Below are 18,202 nucleotides of genomic sequence, written 5' to 3'. Positions count from 1 at the left end.
TGTTCTTTCTTTTATACAATGCTGACATTTAAAAAATAAGATTACATAGGTACCTTATACGCGATAGTTAATTGAGAATTGCTGTCACTGATGCAGATGACACCATGCGACACATTCAGGCACCGATTTCACAAACATTCCCCCATATCAGTGATCAACTACCAATATATTTAAATGAACAAATCTTGGCAGGGTTAAGGGTTTTTAAAATACTGAGTTAAGGCTGTTCTTTACAGACCTTGGAGGGCCATTTGTACTCACTAAACAGTTCTGGTCAGTCTGTCTTTTGCAGCACAAACTAATAAGTTGCAGTTTTAAGGAATATAGGGTTTTACCCCCACCTGCATAATCAAATAACATATATATATTTTTGAATGTTGGGAGGTAAGAGGTGTTATAATTCTTCACTATCAGTGGATAACATTTTTCATTAAATGTTCTTTCTGGTTATAACCCTCATTCAGTTATCCACTTACTCTTATTTCCCAGGGGATAAGCTGAACCACAATGAAGCATCATTAGCAATAGCCACCTCACAACAGTATAACGTTGTGGACACCTCCCCCAAATGCCATTTGCAGCTTGGTGCTGGTGCACAGACCTACTCTACAGTTCGCGTTGTGAAGTTCTCAGTTTGCAAAGCTGTGGGATGGTTGTTTCCTGGTGAGGTTTAACTTACTACAGCAAGTCCTTATGCAAACAGCAGATCAAAAACTATATTCTAACAAGATTGGGGGGAGTTTTTCACCAGACTGGTGCAGCAAATTGAACTCAGCATCACTCCAGAGGAGAAAGCACAGTTTTAAAAAGAAACGATACCGTATTTTTCTTCCTCCTAGTGCTGTTCAAGCATAGGGCAGCCTCGCTGAAGGCTCTGTAGGCGAACTGTTACAGAGGAGGTGGCCAGAGTGGCACGCAGCCTGTCTACATAACGCTACCTAACCCTTTTTATTAACTGCAGAGGATTGAAAGAGGCACCCCTCAGTTATTTTGAGGACTGACAATATATCACAAATCCAAGGAGTCTGGAAACCACCACACTAGACGATCTATAGCTTTTCACGCTCCCACAAGAAGCAATACTGTGCAGAACTGGAACCACCACACCTGGAAGCAGAAGCTTTACTGGAGGCCGTCTGCAAACCAAATCCAGAAGCTCATGGGACCACCTGCACTAGAATTCCCAAGAGCCTACTGTGGACCAGGAGGACCACAGGGCCACAGCATGGTGTAAAAGCCACTGAGGTCCATTTGGGCTTATGTGCAGTTAGAAGGGAAAGAGTAACGCGAGAGGAGCTTGCTCACCATCAAGAATTGCCCACTGCCCGTCTATTTCAGTGTGTTTCAGGTAGGAATCTTCAATAGTCGGGTCATAGTCTGGCACAAAAATCTTCTGGAAAAACTGAATGGTGAGAGCGCTCTTCCCCACACCACCATCTCCGACCACCACCAGCTTGTACGTGGGGAGGTTCTCGCTGGGAACGGCACTTGTAGCCATGCTTCTGGTACGTTAAACCTGCTGGAGAAAGAGATCGTCTCAGATCATTCATCGGCAATGAAAAGATGACAACTTGCACAAGACAGTCTTTTCACCCGGGAACGCAGGGGCGGGAATGAAGGGAGTATGCCAAGGCAGTGCATCAGGATTTATCCTCTCTGGTCCTGCACTCTGATGTCCACAGTCCTTTTGGACAGGACGGCAGCATCTACGCTCCCAACCACCGCTACCATAACCCAGATGGATTACTTCTTAGAAGCGCAGATGGCCTCGCTGCTCTGGCTTGTTTACTCCTGTCCCTGTCTACAGGGATTACTAATTGCCGCCAAATATGCGTGTGTGGAAGTCTTATCATCTGAATATCCTTCCTACAGGGACTGAGCCCACACAGCCATGCCAAAAATCACCCCGGGTCAATGCAGCTGTCAAGTTCCAAATAATTTCCAGTTGCCAGAGACCAAATCCCATTGAGAAGCTGGAACCATGCTATTCTTCACTGCTTAACTCAGTGTACAGCAAACATTAAATAGAGCATCACATTCTGGGGCTGGGTTGCTGGGTGCCAGATTTGCATGCAGAACAGGCTGTGATAAATGAAACTGGAGCTAAAGGTCTGGTCCGGGCTCTGCTGACAGACAAAAAAGCACTTAGCTTCTTTCTTCTTTCTCATTTTAAAGTTTGAGAAACAAAACCAAGAAGCATGCACAGCCGGCAGCAGGCCAGGAACTACAGGTGTTTTTTGTTTTGCCTTTTTTTTAATTTTTTTTAAAAGCTGCGCTGGCAGGAAGGCTGGCTTTTGTGGCTATGACACAGCCGCGCGAGTCAGGAGACCAGCTTCCCCTGCAGTGTGGTCACAGATTCCCTGCCATCTCGGGTAAACCACAGAGGAACCGATTCTTTAAAGAAAGGAGGAAAATACACCGGGTGCAACTGGACACTGACACTTGGGTGTGTGCATAACCCAGGTCTCTGTGCTGAGAAAGCAGAAGAGGCAGCCGCTGGCTGAACTGGCCGTTTCAGCATTCAATAACAGCGACCGCTTATTCAAAATAAAGTCTGGCAAGCAGTTCTGTACATCCGCTTGGAAAGGCAGCTCTCCTGCCCTCCCGCCATGCGCAGGCAACAACGATGCTTACTCAAATCACATAGGAAATGGGGTGGTCAACTCCAAAATTTTAGTGCCCATTCCATTTTCCAAGAGGTTTTTTTTTTTTTTTTTTTTTTTTTAAACAAACACCCACCCTAATTCTGATCAGGCTCAAAAAAAGGTCAATTCACTTCCTTTATACCAGCTCTCTTTATGCAAACCTTACAGCGCAGGCGGCAGCCCCGGCCGATACTTCTGCAAGCAGCAGCCCGTCCGCCGGCACCTGCCACGATCCATTTTGGTTTTGCTGGTGACCTTCCAGTCACCCTTGGCTTCATGTTGCCAAGTCTTGCCTGGGTCAAAGCTGACAGGTGGCAGCGAGAACCGGGCTATTCCACACCATTCGCTGCCGGCTGCCGAGATGTCTCAGGGCACCAATGACCAGGGGACCACTGACTATTCCCATTTTATTTAAGCCTATAGTAGAGCAAAACCATTTTTCCAGAAATTGTTTCTTTTTGCTACTTTACAAAGAAAATGTTTAACTCTTCATTTCCAAAAAGGCACAAAAGCCAATGTGAACCATTTTTTGGAAAGAACGTAAACCCCCTAATGGTTTGATTCCACACAGAAGAAGACACCTGACCTCAAAGTTCAGTTTCTGGTTTCTCTAGTCCCTTCCTTCCAAATCACTATTTCAGTTTAATTCAAATTACTGAACCATAAAGACACTTTTCACCTAGTATGCTAGGAGGTCCCAGTTTCCTTGTTCTACACAGGAGACCCCCATCCCTTGAGAAAGGGCTTTTCACAGTCATTTCACAGCTCTACTAATCAGCTTTTCCCTCCCAACACACACATTCCCATCCGTGCAGGCAAACACATGAAAGGAGACAAAAGTAGCTGCGAACATTCAGGTTTGAGCTTAAATTTTACTTAGGGGAAAAAGATCACCTCAGGCCAGAACAGCCCATGGAGTTCTGGCTGCAAGTCCAAAATACGTCTGCCCGAAATATCCAGGGTCAGCAGCGACCTGAAGCGTGCCTCGAGAGCTACACTCGGAGCACAGCGATGCCCCATACCAGTATAAAGGCAATGAAACGGCAATGATCCACCATGCTGTACGCTTGTGCTTTTTTCTCTCCACAAGGTAGGCACCAGGACACGTTTCTTCACTATTTCTTGCCTCTGATCACTGTACTATAATCACATTATTGACAAGCACACAACTCCCCAGCTACAGTCACAGTTCAATGCCATAACAGAAAAATCCCTCAACTTTTTAAATGAGGGAATCTCCTCTCCTCCTTCCTCCCCAACACCATGTTATGTATGATAACAAGGTGCAGCTTGTGCCCGAGGGACTTTTGCAAATACAGGAATAACTTGCAGAATGCATAATCCATATGTTGCGTAGGTTGAATGCCTTGACCTCTAATTAAGATCATGTACAGGACATTTCTCCTTGAACTCAATTTAAAGGAACTGTTTTTCCTGTAAACAGAAAACCCTGTACGAGCGAGAAAGAAGGTTATCACACAGGCGAGATCACTGAGGCTATGAGGAAACGCAAAGTCTCTTGCCCAAGTTGAGACAAGTCAAAATTTTCAGAGCAAGAAGAAACATCAAGTCACCTTCTTTCTAAACTATCTTTGAAGAAATTGTTGAGAACAGCATTTCCATGGCAAGCAACAGCAGCTGGACAGGGAGAAGGAGACGAGGCACCAGCTGACCTCTCCACCTGGGTTATTCAGAGCCTCATCTTAATCCCAAGGAAAAGTTTCTTATTCCAGTTCTGGGGCACGTAAATGACTTCCTCCTGTTTACACATACAGCTAGGGAAGAGGTAGCAAACGAACCGTCAAAGTCTCACAAGATCACACTGTCGACAAGCAGCGTGCTCAGCTGCAAGCTTGCAGGAAGCTATGAACTTCAACGAGACTGCTCATTTTTGCTCGGAAGACCAAGTTTTCTTTCAGCGCAATTCTGCTAGGGTCAGACACTCTTCACAGGCTCCTTAGGACAGAGACCTTGGACAAAACCCACCCCCAACCCCCGCGCATTCGATGGCATTTTTTTGCTTTGCCCATGGCCAAGATTTCAGCCGTATTTATTTACCCTGCGGAGTGCCGGGGAGTCAGCGCCCTGCCTGCCTCCGGACAGGCCCTGTGAAAGAGCAATTGTACTCGTATGGTAGGGGAAAGGCCACAGATGTGAAACAACATATCCCGTTTGTGCCGAATTTTTGACCTCATCACAAAACCACAAGCTACTGCTCAGCAGACAAGTGTTAGATTTTCACAGACATTTCGCCAACCCCTTTAACTCGCTCCTAAGAAGCCTCAAGCTCATCTTGCATTAAGCACTTCCCCAAGTACTATGGTAATATTTAGCCCAGTGGACAAACTGTGACTCTGCCCAACACATGCATGGGTAGAGCCAGGGCGTTTGGTTCCAGGTGTCTGCAAAAGTTTGGTTAAACTGGCTAAGTTACCAGATTTAAGAATTACACAGCTTGTAGAGAAGCAGCCAGAACTGAATTCGGGGGCGGCAGGCAGGTAAGGAACAAAAATAAATTAAAAACCAACCAACCAAAGTGCTGTAAGCTGGTTTGTTGAGCACAAAAACATATTTTAGGTGATGCGCAGATGAAAACTTCTGTCAGAGTGTCAGGAGGTAGCAGAGTTTAAACGTTTCTACAAGGCCCTTTCTACGGCATCAGCAGCGATTCGAACCAAGCTGCTTCGGCCCCTTTCGCCCACGCTCGGCGTGCCGTTAAAACGGCACCTTCCTCTGAGCGCGGCCTTTCTCTCGAGGCCGCGACGGCCTTCCCCAGCAGCACTCTTTGGAGGCTGCTGCAGGGCAGAAGCCCGTTACTTGGGTCACTTGGAACAGAAGAGCTTTCTGGAGGTTGGGACTGCGTGACAACTGACTGCCGAGACAGCTGCCAAACTGCTCCGATTCCTCACGTGTTTGTTAAGGAGCCTTATTGTGCCCTCCGAACCCAAAAGACACACTCGGATCCAAAGCCAGACAGGGAAACATCTTCACCAGACCTCAGTAATCCTCCTGAAAACGCTCTTCCTTCTACTGAGATGGCAGGTCTCATGTTCCCAACATACAAGTACGGAATACAAAACCCTCTAAAATCCAAATACTTCAATCCCTCTACACCTCCACCTGCCCTATCCTGACAATCAAAGAAAGACGACAGCTCGTGCATTGATGAGCTTATAATCCACACCAGCCAATAAATCAAACCTTAAAAACAACGTATGTCACCTGCTGGAAAACATTAAATGCTCCCAAAGGTGTGCAGAGCTTTACACTAGCTGGTTATGTCGCCACAGGCGAGTGCACAAGGCTCGGGCTCATTTGCATGCTTTTTCGGCAAGAGCACTGACACAGTCCTCAGAAAGGGAAAGAAGGGAGCAAGGATAAACGTGTTTGCTGTAAATCTGATTGTGAAAAATGAAGCGCAGACCTTTTTTTATCTATTGTCTGAATACAAAGCAGCATGTGGTATTAAGCTAATGAGCTCTGATGATAATCATCTTACAATTTATATAGTTGTTTATTTTGAAGGAGCCAAAAGAACAACTCATACGCTGGGCTGATGCATGCTGTCAGGGCTGTTTAAGTCACGGGAAGTAGGCTGATTTATACAGCCTCCTTCATACATGCCAGCAAGATCCCCGTCCGGACACCACAAGTCTGAGACACTGAGCCAGTCAGAAATGTGGCTACTTCTGGGGTAGATAGCAAAGAAAAAGAGAAATGCTGACCCAAGAGCATCACTGAGGTTGAGTCCTTCTCTGCAGGATGATCTCTTACTGGATACGGAAGCAGAATGGACTGGATGTTTAAAACATCATTTATCTGTCTGCAAGTGGAGTTGGAGTAGAAGGGCTGAGCTAACCGTCTAGAGCAGCCAAGTAATATAAAAGTACTGAGGATGGAGAAATTCAGCAAATCCATGAGACTGGACCACCAGGCCCCAGTGGACACTGCAGCATGGATATAGTGTATCTGACCCCCATCCCCATTGCAAAACTCATCCTGAATATAAGCGGGGCAGATCTTAGCTTGTGTAAAGCATTACAATTTCTGCTCATCCAAGCAGAGGTGTGGCCATGTACCACCATAATAAAATCTAACTCAGATACTGGACATGCTAACGCTCATATACACGGTTCCAGTCCTGTTCTCAGGGAGGCAGAGCTCTCAGGCCAAAGTCATTGCAACAGGCAAATGGGTGCAGGTTCAAGCCTTTGACTTGCAGGGGAGGTTAGTGCAATTAAAGACACAGGCTCCTTCACCGAGAAGCCAAGCATGACAATGATTTACTGTCTCCACAGCAACATGAGACACAACTTGCTCATTTCTGTTATGAAACCTTGAGAAAGCTAGAGCAGGGTCTGTGCGGGAACGACCAGCTCCCTCCTCTGCTGCACCTCTCCAAAACTGACATCTTCAGTAAGCCTGCAGCCCCCCATAGTAACAGGCTGAGATTTAGCTTATTTAACCTCATATATATATTTATGCTGACCAATTTGACCAGCCTATGGCCAAGGGATTGTCTGCCGTTGGCTTGCTTTGATCCATGGATAGCTTTTCCCTGCCAGAGCTCTGCGTACCTGAAGACACCAACCTTACCTGAGGCAGAGGAAGACTACCAGCCACCGAGTCTGTCAACTACTCCTACAGTTGCAAATAACAACTCTTCCCCTAGCCGTAGCTCACTTGCTTACACCCTTTTAGCCAGCCACTTTGCAAGCATTAGCAGCTCCGTGCAATGCCTCCAGGGCTGAAACTCTCAAGATCTGAACACTTCCCTCTCTGTTCCTGTTGTAGGCTGCTGGCTGGAGCCCTACAACCACCATGACACACCCAGAGAAGCTAGCCAGGTACCAAAGTAGTTCAGCCTTCATATGTCACAGCCAATCCCTCGGACCAGAGGCCCCTGAGAACCCTTGAAACACGGCGCATGCCCTTTTGGAGGCAGCTGCCTCCCTAGAGTCATGCTGGTCAGAGCTGAACAAACTTCAGGAATTACTTCCTCAAGTTGGCATGACTGTCTCCCAAACCTTTGAGAGCCACAAGACCTGCAGGTGTATGGACAACCACCACAAATTATTATTAAATAGAAATGATTAACTCTCAGCCAGGTTTCCTCCAGTCTGCTGCATTTCCTGCCCAGTCAGTGCCTCAAAAAGGATGCACAGGGCGAAAGCTGGACTGTGTGGGAAGTCAGTATGGAAGAGATCAGTCCCGAGGGAAGCCAGCGCCTCACACCCTTTGTACGTCAGGCATTAAACTGTTCAGAATCCAAGTGAAATTTTAACTCTGAGATTTTTTTAATAAGAAAAATCCTGCCAGGTGAGAGTGCTCTCAACTCCTATCAGCTTCCAGGAGATCTGATGGAGCCCAGCACCTAGCAAGACCTGTACAGGAAATTACAGGCATCTCCTTTTGGAGCAGTGATCAAAGCATTATCAGAGCATTATTAAAGAAGAAAGAAAAAAGAAAGTTATAAGCTGACTGTTGTTTAAAAATGAAATCCTCAACCCAGGAATAAAGATCAGCAACTGGACAGATTTTGAGTTTGGGGGAGGTAGCTGCAGGTCTTGGAAGTAGTGTCTTGACTTCTCCTCCAGGGCAAAAAGATGCTGGACCCCAAGGGCAGCACTCCCTGAACTCCTCACTGCCTTTCCGTGACAGCCAGACCTCTTCTCTCTCTTCAACCCGAGATCACATCACCTCCCCCACCACACAGATGCTGCTCAGATTTACTGTAAGAGAAAGAAAACTCACCGGGGGAGTAATGAAGCACTTGAGATTCACACAAAAGGCAGCTAAAGGCAGTAGCTGCCTGATGAATGCTTGGTAGTTATTTCAGGAAACATAAAATTATAGCCTGAACAACAAAAAAAATAATAAAAAACCACGTCACTGAAAATTACTTGGGTGGTAGGCGGCTGCCCTTCCCACTCCCTCCCAAATGAATTTTTAGGCAGTAACGAAGAGCCCTCACTGTAGCACTGAGCTGTAACGAATGGCAGGAGCTTTCCCTTGGCCTGGCTGGGCTTGAAGGTTCATTTATATTTACTTTTAAGCATGTGCTTGTCAGTGTTCTGATCTACATGTAAATAGAGCACAGTACCCATCAATCACCTTGACAAATGTCATCTGAAATGAACTCTACTTCCCTCCCCCAAGCCCTCCTCTACCTCCCACAACAACTCCATTAATCCTCAGCGTGTTTCTCTCTGTGATTTAGTGCTCTTTTCAAAGTATGTAAGAAGATTCCTGTCATTCTGACAAGCCAACAGTCAGATGTAGAGGCCAGATATTTTTTAAAACATTTAAGTCAGGTTTGGATCATCTGCCGAATTGGAGCGCTGCCACTAGCGGTTTTGTAGGAGGATCCAGATATGCAACTTGGAAGCTAACAGAAAGCTCCACAAGAGCCATTCCTTTATCAAACCTTGATTAAAAGTGTATGATTTTAATTCAGGGTTGTCCACTTGAGGTTGTTCCAACCGTTCCGTAAAGAAACGAAAGCATCCCTGCACGTTAGACTAGAGATGGAGGAAGTGGATGGCTCAGCTACCTTTACTTCCATCGCTTCTTGTGTAGTTAAATACAACATCCCTTTCCTTACTCATTTATTTCCAAAGCTCTTGGGAGCCATCAGGGGATGACGGATTCCTGTATTACTCTTGAAAATTCTATACTAGTGAGGCCAGGAATGCCTCTCCTATGTTATCATGGAAAACACGAAGCTGACCTAAACATACTGTAGCAAGAAATCAGACAGTCAAGATGTTCTCCTGCCCTGCCCAGCTAGAGATAACACAACAAGAACAAGCCCGCCATGGAGGAAGTGCATTGCAACTCCAATACTGCCCTTCCTGCTCACACAATCCCTGGAAATGGGCAGCTTCCCTCCTACACATCACGGCTTGCTGACACACCAATAAAAAGACTCCAAATCCACTGCCCTCGGTAGTCTTTCTAATCTGTCACGTTGCTTAGCAAGGTTTCCAAAGCAATAGCCCAGGCTGCTGCAGCCATTCTCGGCCCAATCCCATGCTGCGGTCACATGGACGTCACGCCGTGCAGAGCGCGGGCACAGCTGAGCTGAGGCAGAGACTGCCTGGTACCGACGCTTGCTTTGGACATGCTTTATGGACGGAAAGGGTGCAAGGACACCTCATTCCAGTCACCCTCCTCATAAATCAATGAACATGCTTGGCTCCAAGTTTGTCTTCCAGTCAGGCTCAAGTTTGGTATTTAATGCTTTTTACATCTCTACTGTTGCTACCAGACGTCTTTGGGGATGTAAATGGCTTTTTAAAGACTCCCTCCCCTCCTGGCAAACACCTCTTCAGGCAGCTGTGAAGAGCTGAGGGCTGGGAAGGTCCCTGGTAATGGCATTTCCGCGCAGGGATGAGTGAGTCCTGTGAAGTCCCAGGATGATGCTGCCTGAGTCTTTTGGGGGCAATAGAAGAGGACACAGAAAGCGAGAAGAGGGGGGATCTCAAGACTATTTCCAAAACCTTTGCTCTACTGCAAGTCTCCAAAACTTGACTCAAGAATACATACTTTCTAGGCAAAAAGACTACTGCTGTCCATATTATGGAAAAATATGTGTATGGACCCCAATGCTCCCTTGAATTACCTGTGAGCTACAGAGCACCACAGATTTTTTGGCAACACTTTTAGGCCACAGGGCAAAAGAAAGGCTGTGTTGGGCGCTCTGTCAATTTTACTAGACTCCTGAGTTGAGGGCAGTCCTCCTGCTTACCTGCAGATCATTTAATGCTCGTTTACAGATACAGAAGAGTGCACAGTCCCCACCCCGGCTAGTCGGTGACATCCAAGCAGGTCTGAAGCTTGGAGTTTTAGCAGAGCTTTGCCAACGTGGACTCAGAAGACAAAGGAACAGCTATCTTCAGGTTTACACAGATACTTGGCCATTTTTAAACAGAATTTAAGGGCTACAAATCCTAGAACTGTGTGGAAGGCTGTTTTCTAGGCATCTTCTGTGTCAGTGTCATTACTCTGTCACTTAGACTCCAAAATCTCATCACTGGACTAGGACCTATAGTCATTTTTTCCAGGCTCATTACAATAGCTGCCAAGAGCATGTGCCTCTTATTTACGTACGACATGCTGGGAAGGCGACTCCATACTTGGAAAATTCAACAGGCTTGCTTGAAGGGGAGCCATGGGCAGAGCTTGGGGCTAGCTGCGAGCGCAGAGGGGACGAGAAGCAGTGCGCCAAGGGCTGTGCAGCCCCATTCTCTGCCCCATACAAGGCAACACGCATCGACGCCACAACTCCCCCCGCAACCCCAGCTGAGGACATGGTGAGTTACACCACCAGCATTCAACCACGGGCCAGGCTGACCCTGGCACCTTTCCTGAGCTCCTCTCCTCAATACCCTGGGCTGCTCTCCGGCTCCCTGCCCTGCTGCCCTCCTTGTGCTCCCTTCCAGTCCAGGCAGGCCCTCCCCATGGCAAAGGCACACCTCAACGCTCAGACATTAAACAGGTGCTAAGGAAGCAGCGGGCAACCATCCAAACCACCCTTGAGCAACAGAGTTTAAAAATGCATGACTCAAGTCCTTGCTCCTCTCAAGCGTGTTTGCCCTGCCAACACCTGAGAGGAACAGCTTGCGTGTATGCGAGTCAGCAGCAGAGTCGGGCACAGCTCCCTCCGCACACAGCGCTGGCTTTCTGTCAGAAAAGAGTTAACCAGGTCCCAGCATTTACCTGTCAGCGCTGCTTAGTACCTCAGCTTTACTCTTGGTTGTTCAGGTTTCTATTTTGGTGTCATGACTGGATAATTCCATATATTAGAGAGAAGTAGCCCAAAGTCAACACATCTTGGAAACCACTCTATAGGTCAATTCACCCAACTTGAGACCCCTACCACAGCTGGTTAGGTTAGCTAGGTGGTCTCCCTCTGCAGTCACTCAGTGCAAAGAGACAGATGCCTCCAGAGGGTAATTCAGAGCCAGAAATAACTGATTCAAAACTGTGCAGGCAGGCTGGGGTCATGGCTGGTGGGGCCACCACCTCAACTTCAGCAAAGACCTACATTAGGAAACACTAAGCCTTTTCCTTCTAAGTTCAGTCTAAACCCTCATGCCTCAATTTTTAAAGTCATTCAGCTGGTAGCAGTGTGGGAGGGTATATACATGCGTTCATTAACACTTCCATTATGCTCCATGGTTTGGCAGGTGGTGCTGCATTATGGATGTAAACAGTGCCAGCAAATGAGTCTACAGCACTTCACTAGATTAGTATGCTATGAAAAATCATACCTCAAAAGTCTATGGCACTCAAAGCACCTTGGATGACTGAGGCACCACAGCTGGGCTCCAAACACCACTATTCTGTGTAATCACATCAGAAAATCACTCACAACTTAAAAAGAAAAAAAATCTCCATTAATAAAACAGATCCCTTCTATTTGCCAATTAAAAGGAAAAGGGAGAAGCACACCCCTCATTGCCGCAAAGCATCTTTCCCATACCGAACTGTAACTTCTCCTGCTTTTTCCATATATAAAGGTTCTAGCATCCCCATCAGTGAAACACGCCACACAGTTACATCATTGTTATTATTATACTAGCAGATGTCCAGAAACTGTGGGGTCAGATTCTCTGTGGACAGCTGTCCCGGGGGGATGAGATGTGCGTGGCTACCCTGACCAGCTGACAACTATGCAGTGCTACATGCTGTTACACGCGCAACCGTACAGTGTGCTAGCTCCCACAAGCCTGCGCAACTCCTACTCTACTCTGCCAACGGGAAGAGTCATTTTCCACATAACACCATGCGGGAACTGAACAAAACAAAGTAACTGGATAGAGTTTGAGGTCAGGCTCACCTAGACTACCGAGGTCAAAGTGAGAGCCACTTTCAAAGAAGAGTCCCTGGTCCTTGACTAGTTCTGCCAGGGCATCGTCTTGGTTCAGTTACTCTGCTCTCCAGAGTGTTAGCATAAACACATTTCATTGCTTTGATTCTCATGAGTTTTAATCCCCTGTAGACCTCTGCAGAGAAGTTTCATAGAAATGCTTAGGCTCTGCCTTCAGTGCCTAGAATGATCCATTTTTCCTTCCATTCATCACACAGCTAGGATGTACAGCTATCCTGCTGCAGTCACCGCAGGGTAGAGACATCAAGGTCTTTTCCTCAAAATACTGGGCTGCAGCATTGTGTTGCTCTGACCTTACTTTACCTCCTAGTAAAGTCATGTGGTCTCATTTGCCATCCCTGTGTCTGTAGGGTGCCATTATTTTTAAACACCGCTAAGACAAAACGCTAGCCTTAGTTAGTCTTGGCAACTCAGCTACATCTCTTGTGTATCACTTTTTAAATATCAGGCTCATAGAAAGAACAAGAAATCGGGATCTGGCCCTTCTTTGAACCACTGAGTTCTCCTGCTAAGGAACATTCACTCCGCACAGGGTTTTTTTTCATATGCTTCAGTACAGTCAAGGACACTGCAAAAATAAAATCTGAACTGAAAGATAACTATAGATATCCTTATGTTTTATCTTGACCTTGTGAGCTTGAGTAACATAACATGAGATGACTTCCCCTGACAGCGTCCTGACATGTTTCTGCATATAAAATTCTCTCTATTAAAAGCACAAAAGCATAGATAGGGATGGCATGGATTCCAGCCACTTAAAAAAATAAAAATAAAGCCCCAAAGCATTAAGGGCTGGTAAGGGACAAGATTACTTTCATCCTGCCACAGCATGTTTCAATTTAACCACTGCATCTCTCAGCACTTTTGGTTCATATTCTTTTACCACACAGACACACAAGTTTGGTATACGCCCAGCCTTAGGAAGGGGAAATGATATTTTGGGTCATCAGCTCCACCCACTGTGTCCACCCACCCCCCACTTGACAAAGCTTTTGAAGTGCACTGGTCTTAAAACAGGAATTAGTGCACGTTAGCCTGGGGTCAGGAGGGCTTGGAGAGTGAGAGCTCTAGGTTGGGAGGCATTTCAGGAGCTTGCTGGGGCCAAGTGCCTCTGTCAGCAAGTCTCTCCCTCCTCCGATTGCTAACTAGGACAACCTGCTCTGGGCTGCCTGCCTCTCCCCACCACAGAAGGCCAGCAGGCATCTCCTCAACCTTCCCCAACTCCTCTTTTCCTGCTCTAAAGATGGCAGACCTCCACCCACCTCTTGAGTTTGGAAACCCTTCACTGCTCTGATGATTCATCTTTGTCCCTTCCCACCGCTTGGTTACTCTTCCATCTCTTGCAAATCTTCCCAAGCCCATGCTAACTAGAGCCACTATTATTTTTCTCATGGCTTTTAGGAATGGAGGAGGCAATCTGACCTCTAAACAAGAGGATTCCTCCCAGTGTTTGCTGCTGCAAAAGGAATTATTCTTACACAGCATGAAACCAAACCAATTCTTTACGCAGTATGCGCCTGAAAACATGATTTTTCTCCTTTTCTTTGACAGCTTAACATTTATTCCCATATTCTTGTGAGACTGGTGTGTAAACAACAGGGAGTGACTTGCTGTGCTCAGGAGGCCTTAGAAAAAGAGTTTTATTTCTCTGCCCTCCCAGATCCAGTAAGCCATCCTCCTGAGGTTCAAAGAGTTTCTGAAGTTCTTAATTTTAAAATCCAAGGAATAAAAATGGGTTGCCAGAGATCTTTAGTAACACAAAAGTAGAAAGATACTGTTCCATTATTAAATAATTCAAATCCCACATGCTTAATTAAACAGACTTGCTACACTGCAAAAAGAATAAGAAATCATATATCCCCTTAGCAAACTTTACTGATTAACATGAAAGACTTTTCATGCTCCACAGGCATTCAGTGCAAGCCAAACTTTAGAAGATAAACTTAATACTCCACAGGTAAATCTCACATAACAAAATACTCACAGCTCACAGAATAGGGCTAATGCAGCATCTTATCAGCCTCTCTATGCCACATTAAGCCATACTGCAGAATGCACAAAGGAAGCGATGCTCAACAGAACTTTTTACCAGAGCGTTCAGTATCTTTTTAGACAGGACCAAACCCCAGGAAAGCAAATGGCCCGCTCAGCTCCTCATGCACACTACTGTGTCTGTTTGCAGACTAAATGTAAAGGCCTTGGCATGTGCATAAAACAAAGAGAGAAGTCTCTCCCAGTGTTCTGCCCTTGAGCTACAAAATATTTTCCGCGGGAAGAGCTGCAAGTACTTATTCAAGCCTACCCAGTCACTATGGCTAATAGTAAACCTTCAGATTTTCAATCTGGAATTACAGTCCTTCACCCAGCTACCAACAAGGTGGAAATGAGGCAGAGTGGACACTGGATGGGCTCAGGCAATGCATGCCTTGTTTGCCATGGCTGGTCACATCAGATGTAGAGCTGTGGTTGTACAGAGACTAATGGCTAGATCATTTCCTACTCTGAGAGCTAAGATCGTCCATATTTGATGTGGTGCTGTTTCACAAAAACAATTTGCAAAAGTTTGGGGTTTTCCCAGAGCACTGAGGCATGTCTCCTTCTCCTCGATTAGCGGGGGACTCTTGTCCCCACCTAAAGCCAACACCCATCAAACCAACTCCCAGTCTGCCCCTTTGCAGCTTGGCCGTAAGTCCTTCTGAGCCGAAGTGATTCCTTTGGTGACCTCCCCCTTCCCCATTCATTGGCCCATGGCACCAGCTCAGTGAAGGCCCTTGACAGCTTCTTCTGGGATTGAATGCCATGATTCCTATGTAGAGATAGATGTCCCCTCCCCAGCAAATCTTGTACTAACACTGGTGGCACTAATGCACTGTACCAAGTATTACACAAGATATCGATTATACATTTTCTGAAGATCACAATCTCTGTTGGATTGCCAGTCTTTGCAGACCACTCAAGAGTTATTTGGGTATGTTAAGTATAGATGATAGACCTGATAACAATGTCTGGATGAGCCTGAAATTAAATTCCATCTACATCCTGTTACTTTACCTCATTCTGTACCTTTTTGGAGTCTTTGTGTCACAACAATCAACTGGTAAAGGGACTTGTGTCACAGCTCACAAGCTTAGAGATGAAAATGCCTCCTGCCAGCGCTAGTTCATTTTTAGTTTAAATGGAAACATGAATTTAAGTCTTACTTATGAACAGTGCAGTCAGAAAGCAAAAAGTGGTATGATTACATAATGCATTATGGTTCAGTCCCTAACTTTACACACATGAGTCTGAGCTACTTCAAGAACCCATACCTGGGCATTTCTAGGTTTTTGAGTTCTTGATTTTCAACCTGAAACTTTGCATAAAGTCATTTAAGTGTGAGGAATACATGGCCACAGAGTGGTGCTGTTTGATTTGCTCTTTTGGAGTGACTGGGCGCCTTGAGACATGCGGCAGTGGATAGGACTCCCACTGCGGGAATGGCCATTAGCATCCTTTTACATTGGGTTGGGTGGGTCATTGTTCCAGCTATTGGATATCAGACTTCTTATTAGGCTTTGTGCTTTCAGCAAGGCAAATAGATCCCTATTCAACAGCTTTTCACCACCTCTTTTGGTGGCAAGATGAGCAAGTATTTGGTTCAACAAACCAGCCTTACATCATCAGACACCCTTCTGTTTTCCAGCATATCCCTCAAAAATATACTGAAGAAAGCTTAAATAAGCTCAGTTTCATATTGATATGACACATTCTTAAAAAAAAAAATTCAAAACCCCCCTATAAACCTGAAGATTTCACTTTATTATTTTCAGCTCTCTTCTACAACTCCTCCTCCCAAATAAGTGGGTAAAGCAGAGGAGTTTGCAGAGCACTTGGTGTGCCTGTAAAATGCAGATTTGGTAACAACAGGCGTTCGTTCGCTGACTTTGTTCACACAGCTTGGCACAAAGCCCATCTCCATCATCTGTTCTTGGCCTACCTGGTAGAGAAGTCCCAGCCCCAACCCCTACTCTACCTGTGCTCAGAGCTGAGCCATGCTGGCAGGCAGACACTTGGAAAGCTGAATTCATTGGCGCTCTCAGGCAGACCAGTATTTCATTAAGAGGCTTTCAAAAAAAAACCCCAAACAAAACCAAAAAACCCCCCTTACACTTAATTAAATGCAAGTCAACTGAACTCAATAGCATCATGACATGCCATAAAAGAAAGTATCCAAAATCTGGCATCCCTGTGCCCCTAGCAGGCGCTGAAAGGAGAGCTCTGGCAGTTTGCACTGCAGTGGACCACAACCTTATTTCTCTCTGGGACAGCTGCTCCTGCAAAGGGCCTGGCAGACCGCAGCGGAGGCGCAGGCAGTGCCTGCTCCCATGCATGCCCCAGACACCAGTGCTGCGGCGGGACCGAGAGGCAGCGGGACATCCCCGCTCTGCGGCCGAGGCTCTCCGCAACTGCGGTGAGGGCATTGCACAGCTGCAGCCCTCGGCTTGGCAAGCTTGAGTCCGAGCTCTGCCACTTGCACCAAGGCCTGGGGAAGCTGATAGCACTGAGCACTTGCGGGGTTTTCAAGGAGAGCACTTCACTGTAACTAGCACAAGGTGCACAACATGGGCCCGGGATAAGGCACAGCATGTTTTATGGCTGACTTCAGCGGGCTTTAGTTTGATCCGTAAATCCTCTAAACACTTCACAGGAGTGTTACTCAACTCCCGCTGCCTTCAGCCTCACAAGAGGTAGACATAAATATTGAGCATTAGCACAGTGCCCCATGACTCATTTTTTTTCCTTTTTAAATATAGCATCCTATAAATGTGAATACATTCTGGGAAATAAAACCCATATTGTTACTGTTCACCATACAACAAAAAAACCAAAAAAACAACAAAAAAAATCCGTTCTGCAAGCTGTACAAATTTCCACCACCCCAAAGGAAACACTGGTGCCTCCCAAAAGGCTCGACACTGAGCGAAAGCAGATCTCAGCGGGGCAGGAGACATCTCCCAGGCAGCGCAGAGACAAAGCGGAGTTTGCAGCGCCCTTACGCCGGGTGGGCCTCTCCTGCTCCCAGCCCCGTTGTTCCCACCAGCCTCCATCCTGATGCATCTGCCTCCAGCTGCGAGGCAGAAGGCTTCAGTGTAGTCAGCCCAGATGCTTTTAGTAGCCCTGTCAACAGGGAAGGCAAGCAGGGCTGGCTCTAGGCACAGGAAGAGCGGGGGTTTGCCAAGGCAGCAGAGTTTCGATTGCCATGAAGCAGTCGGTGCCACATTTGGGAAACTTTGATAGCTGTGAAGCAGCGGTGGCTCCTCAAGCTGGAGAGATGTCCCTGGGTCCCCATCATCCTCCAGACATGCATTTTCTTTCTCTATTCCTCCCTCCCTCACCAAGCCCGAACTTTCCTCCTCTGAAGAGCAAAACTCCACATCATCTATCTGAGGAAATACCCTGAGCTGGCTCAACCACCCAGGAGGAATCTGTCGGAAAGAATATGGATCAGAGCTGGGCAGTTTTCATGGGAATTGAGATCCAGTTTCACTACTCTCCTGCCTGTCTGCCTCCAGACTTTCCCATATAAGCCTGTGTGCTTTCTTTTACTTTCCTGAATTCCCCAACTGTAAAATAAACAGCACGTCCCTATATCACAGGTATGATGCAAAATAAATATACTTAT

The 18,202-nt window shown here is 46.4% G+C and overlaps 1 protein-coding gene across 2 annotated transcripts in view; it reads right to left on the bottom strand.

The window, feature by feature from the left end:
* MRAS (muscle RAS oncogene homolog) overlaps window positions 1-18,202 on the bottom strand; it is a 42,095-nt gene that overhangs the window by 17,228 nt on the left and 6,665 nt on the right. The window contains exon 3 of one of the 2 annotated variants that reach the window (XM_067299263.1): window positions 1,306-1,519. In XM_067299263.1, coding sequence (XP_067155364.1) covers window positions 1,306-1,498 — 193 coding nt within the window. In that variant the 5' untranslated portion in view covers window positions 1,499-1,519. The remainder of the gene's footprint in view (window positions 1-1,305; window positions 1,520-18,202) is intronic. The other variant, XM_067299264.1, reaches the window with a different exon arrangement.

The sequence above is a fragment of the Apteryx mantelli genome, chromosome 6 (genome assembly GCF_036417845.1).
Source record: "Apteryx mantelli isolate bAptMan1 chromosome 6, bAptMan1.hap1, whole genome shotgun sequence".
In the NCBI taxonomy this organism is placed as follows: Eukaryota; Metazoa; Chordata; class Aves; order Apterygiformes; family Apterygidae; genus Apteryx; species Apteryx mantelli.
This window is presented reverse-complemented; position numbering and strand designations above follow the sequence as displayed.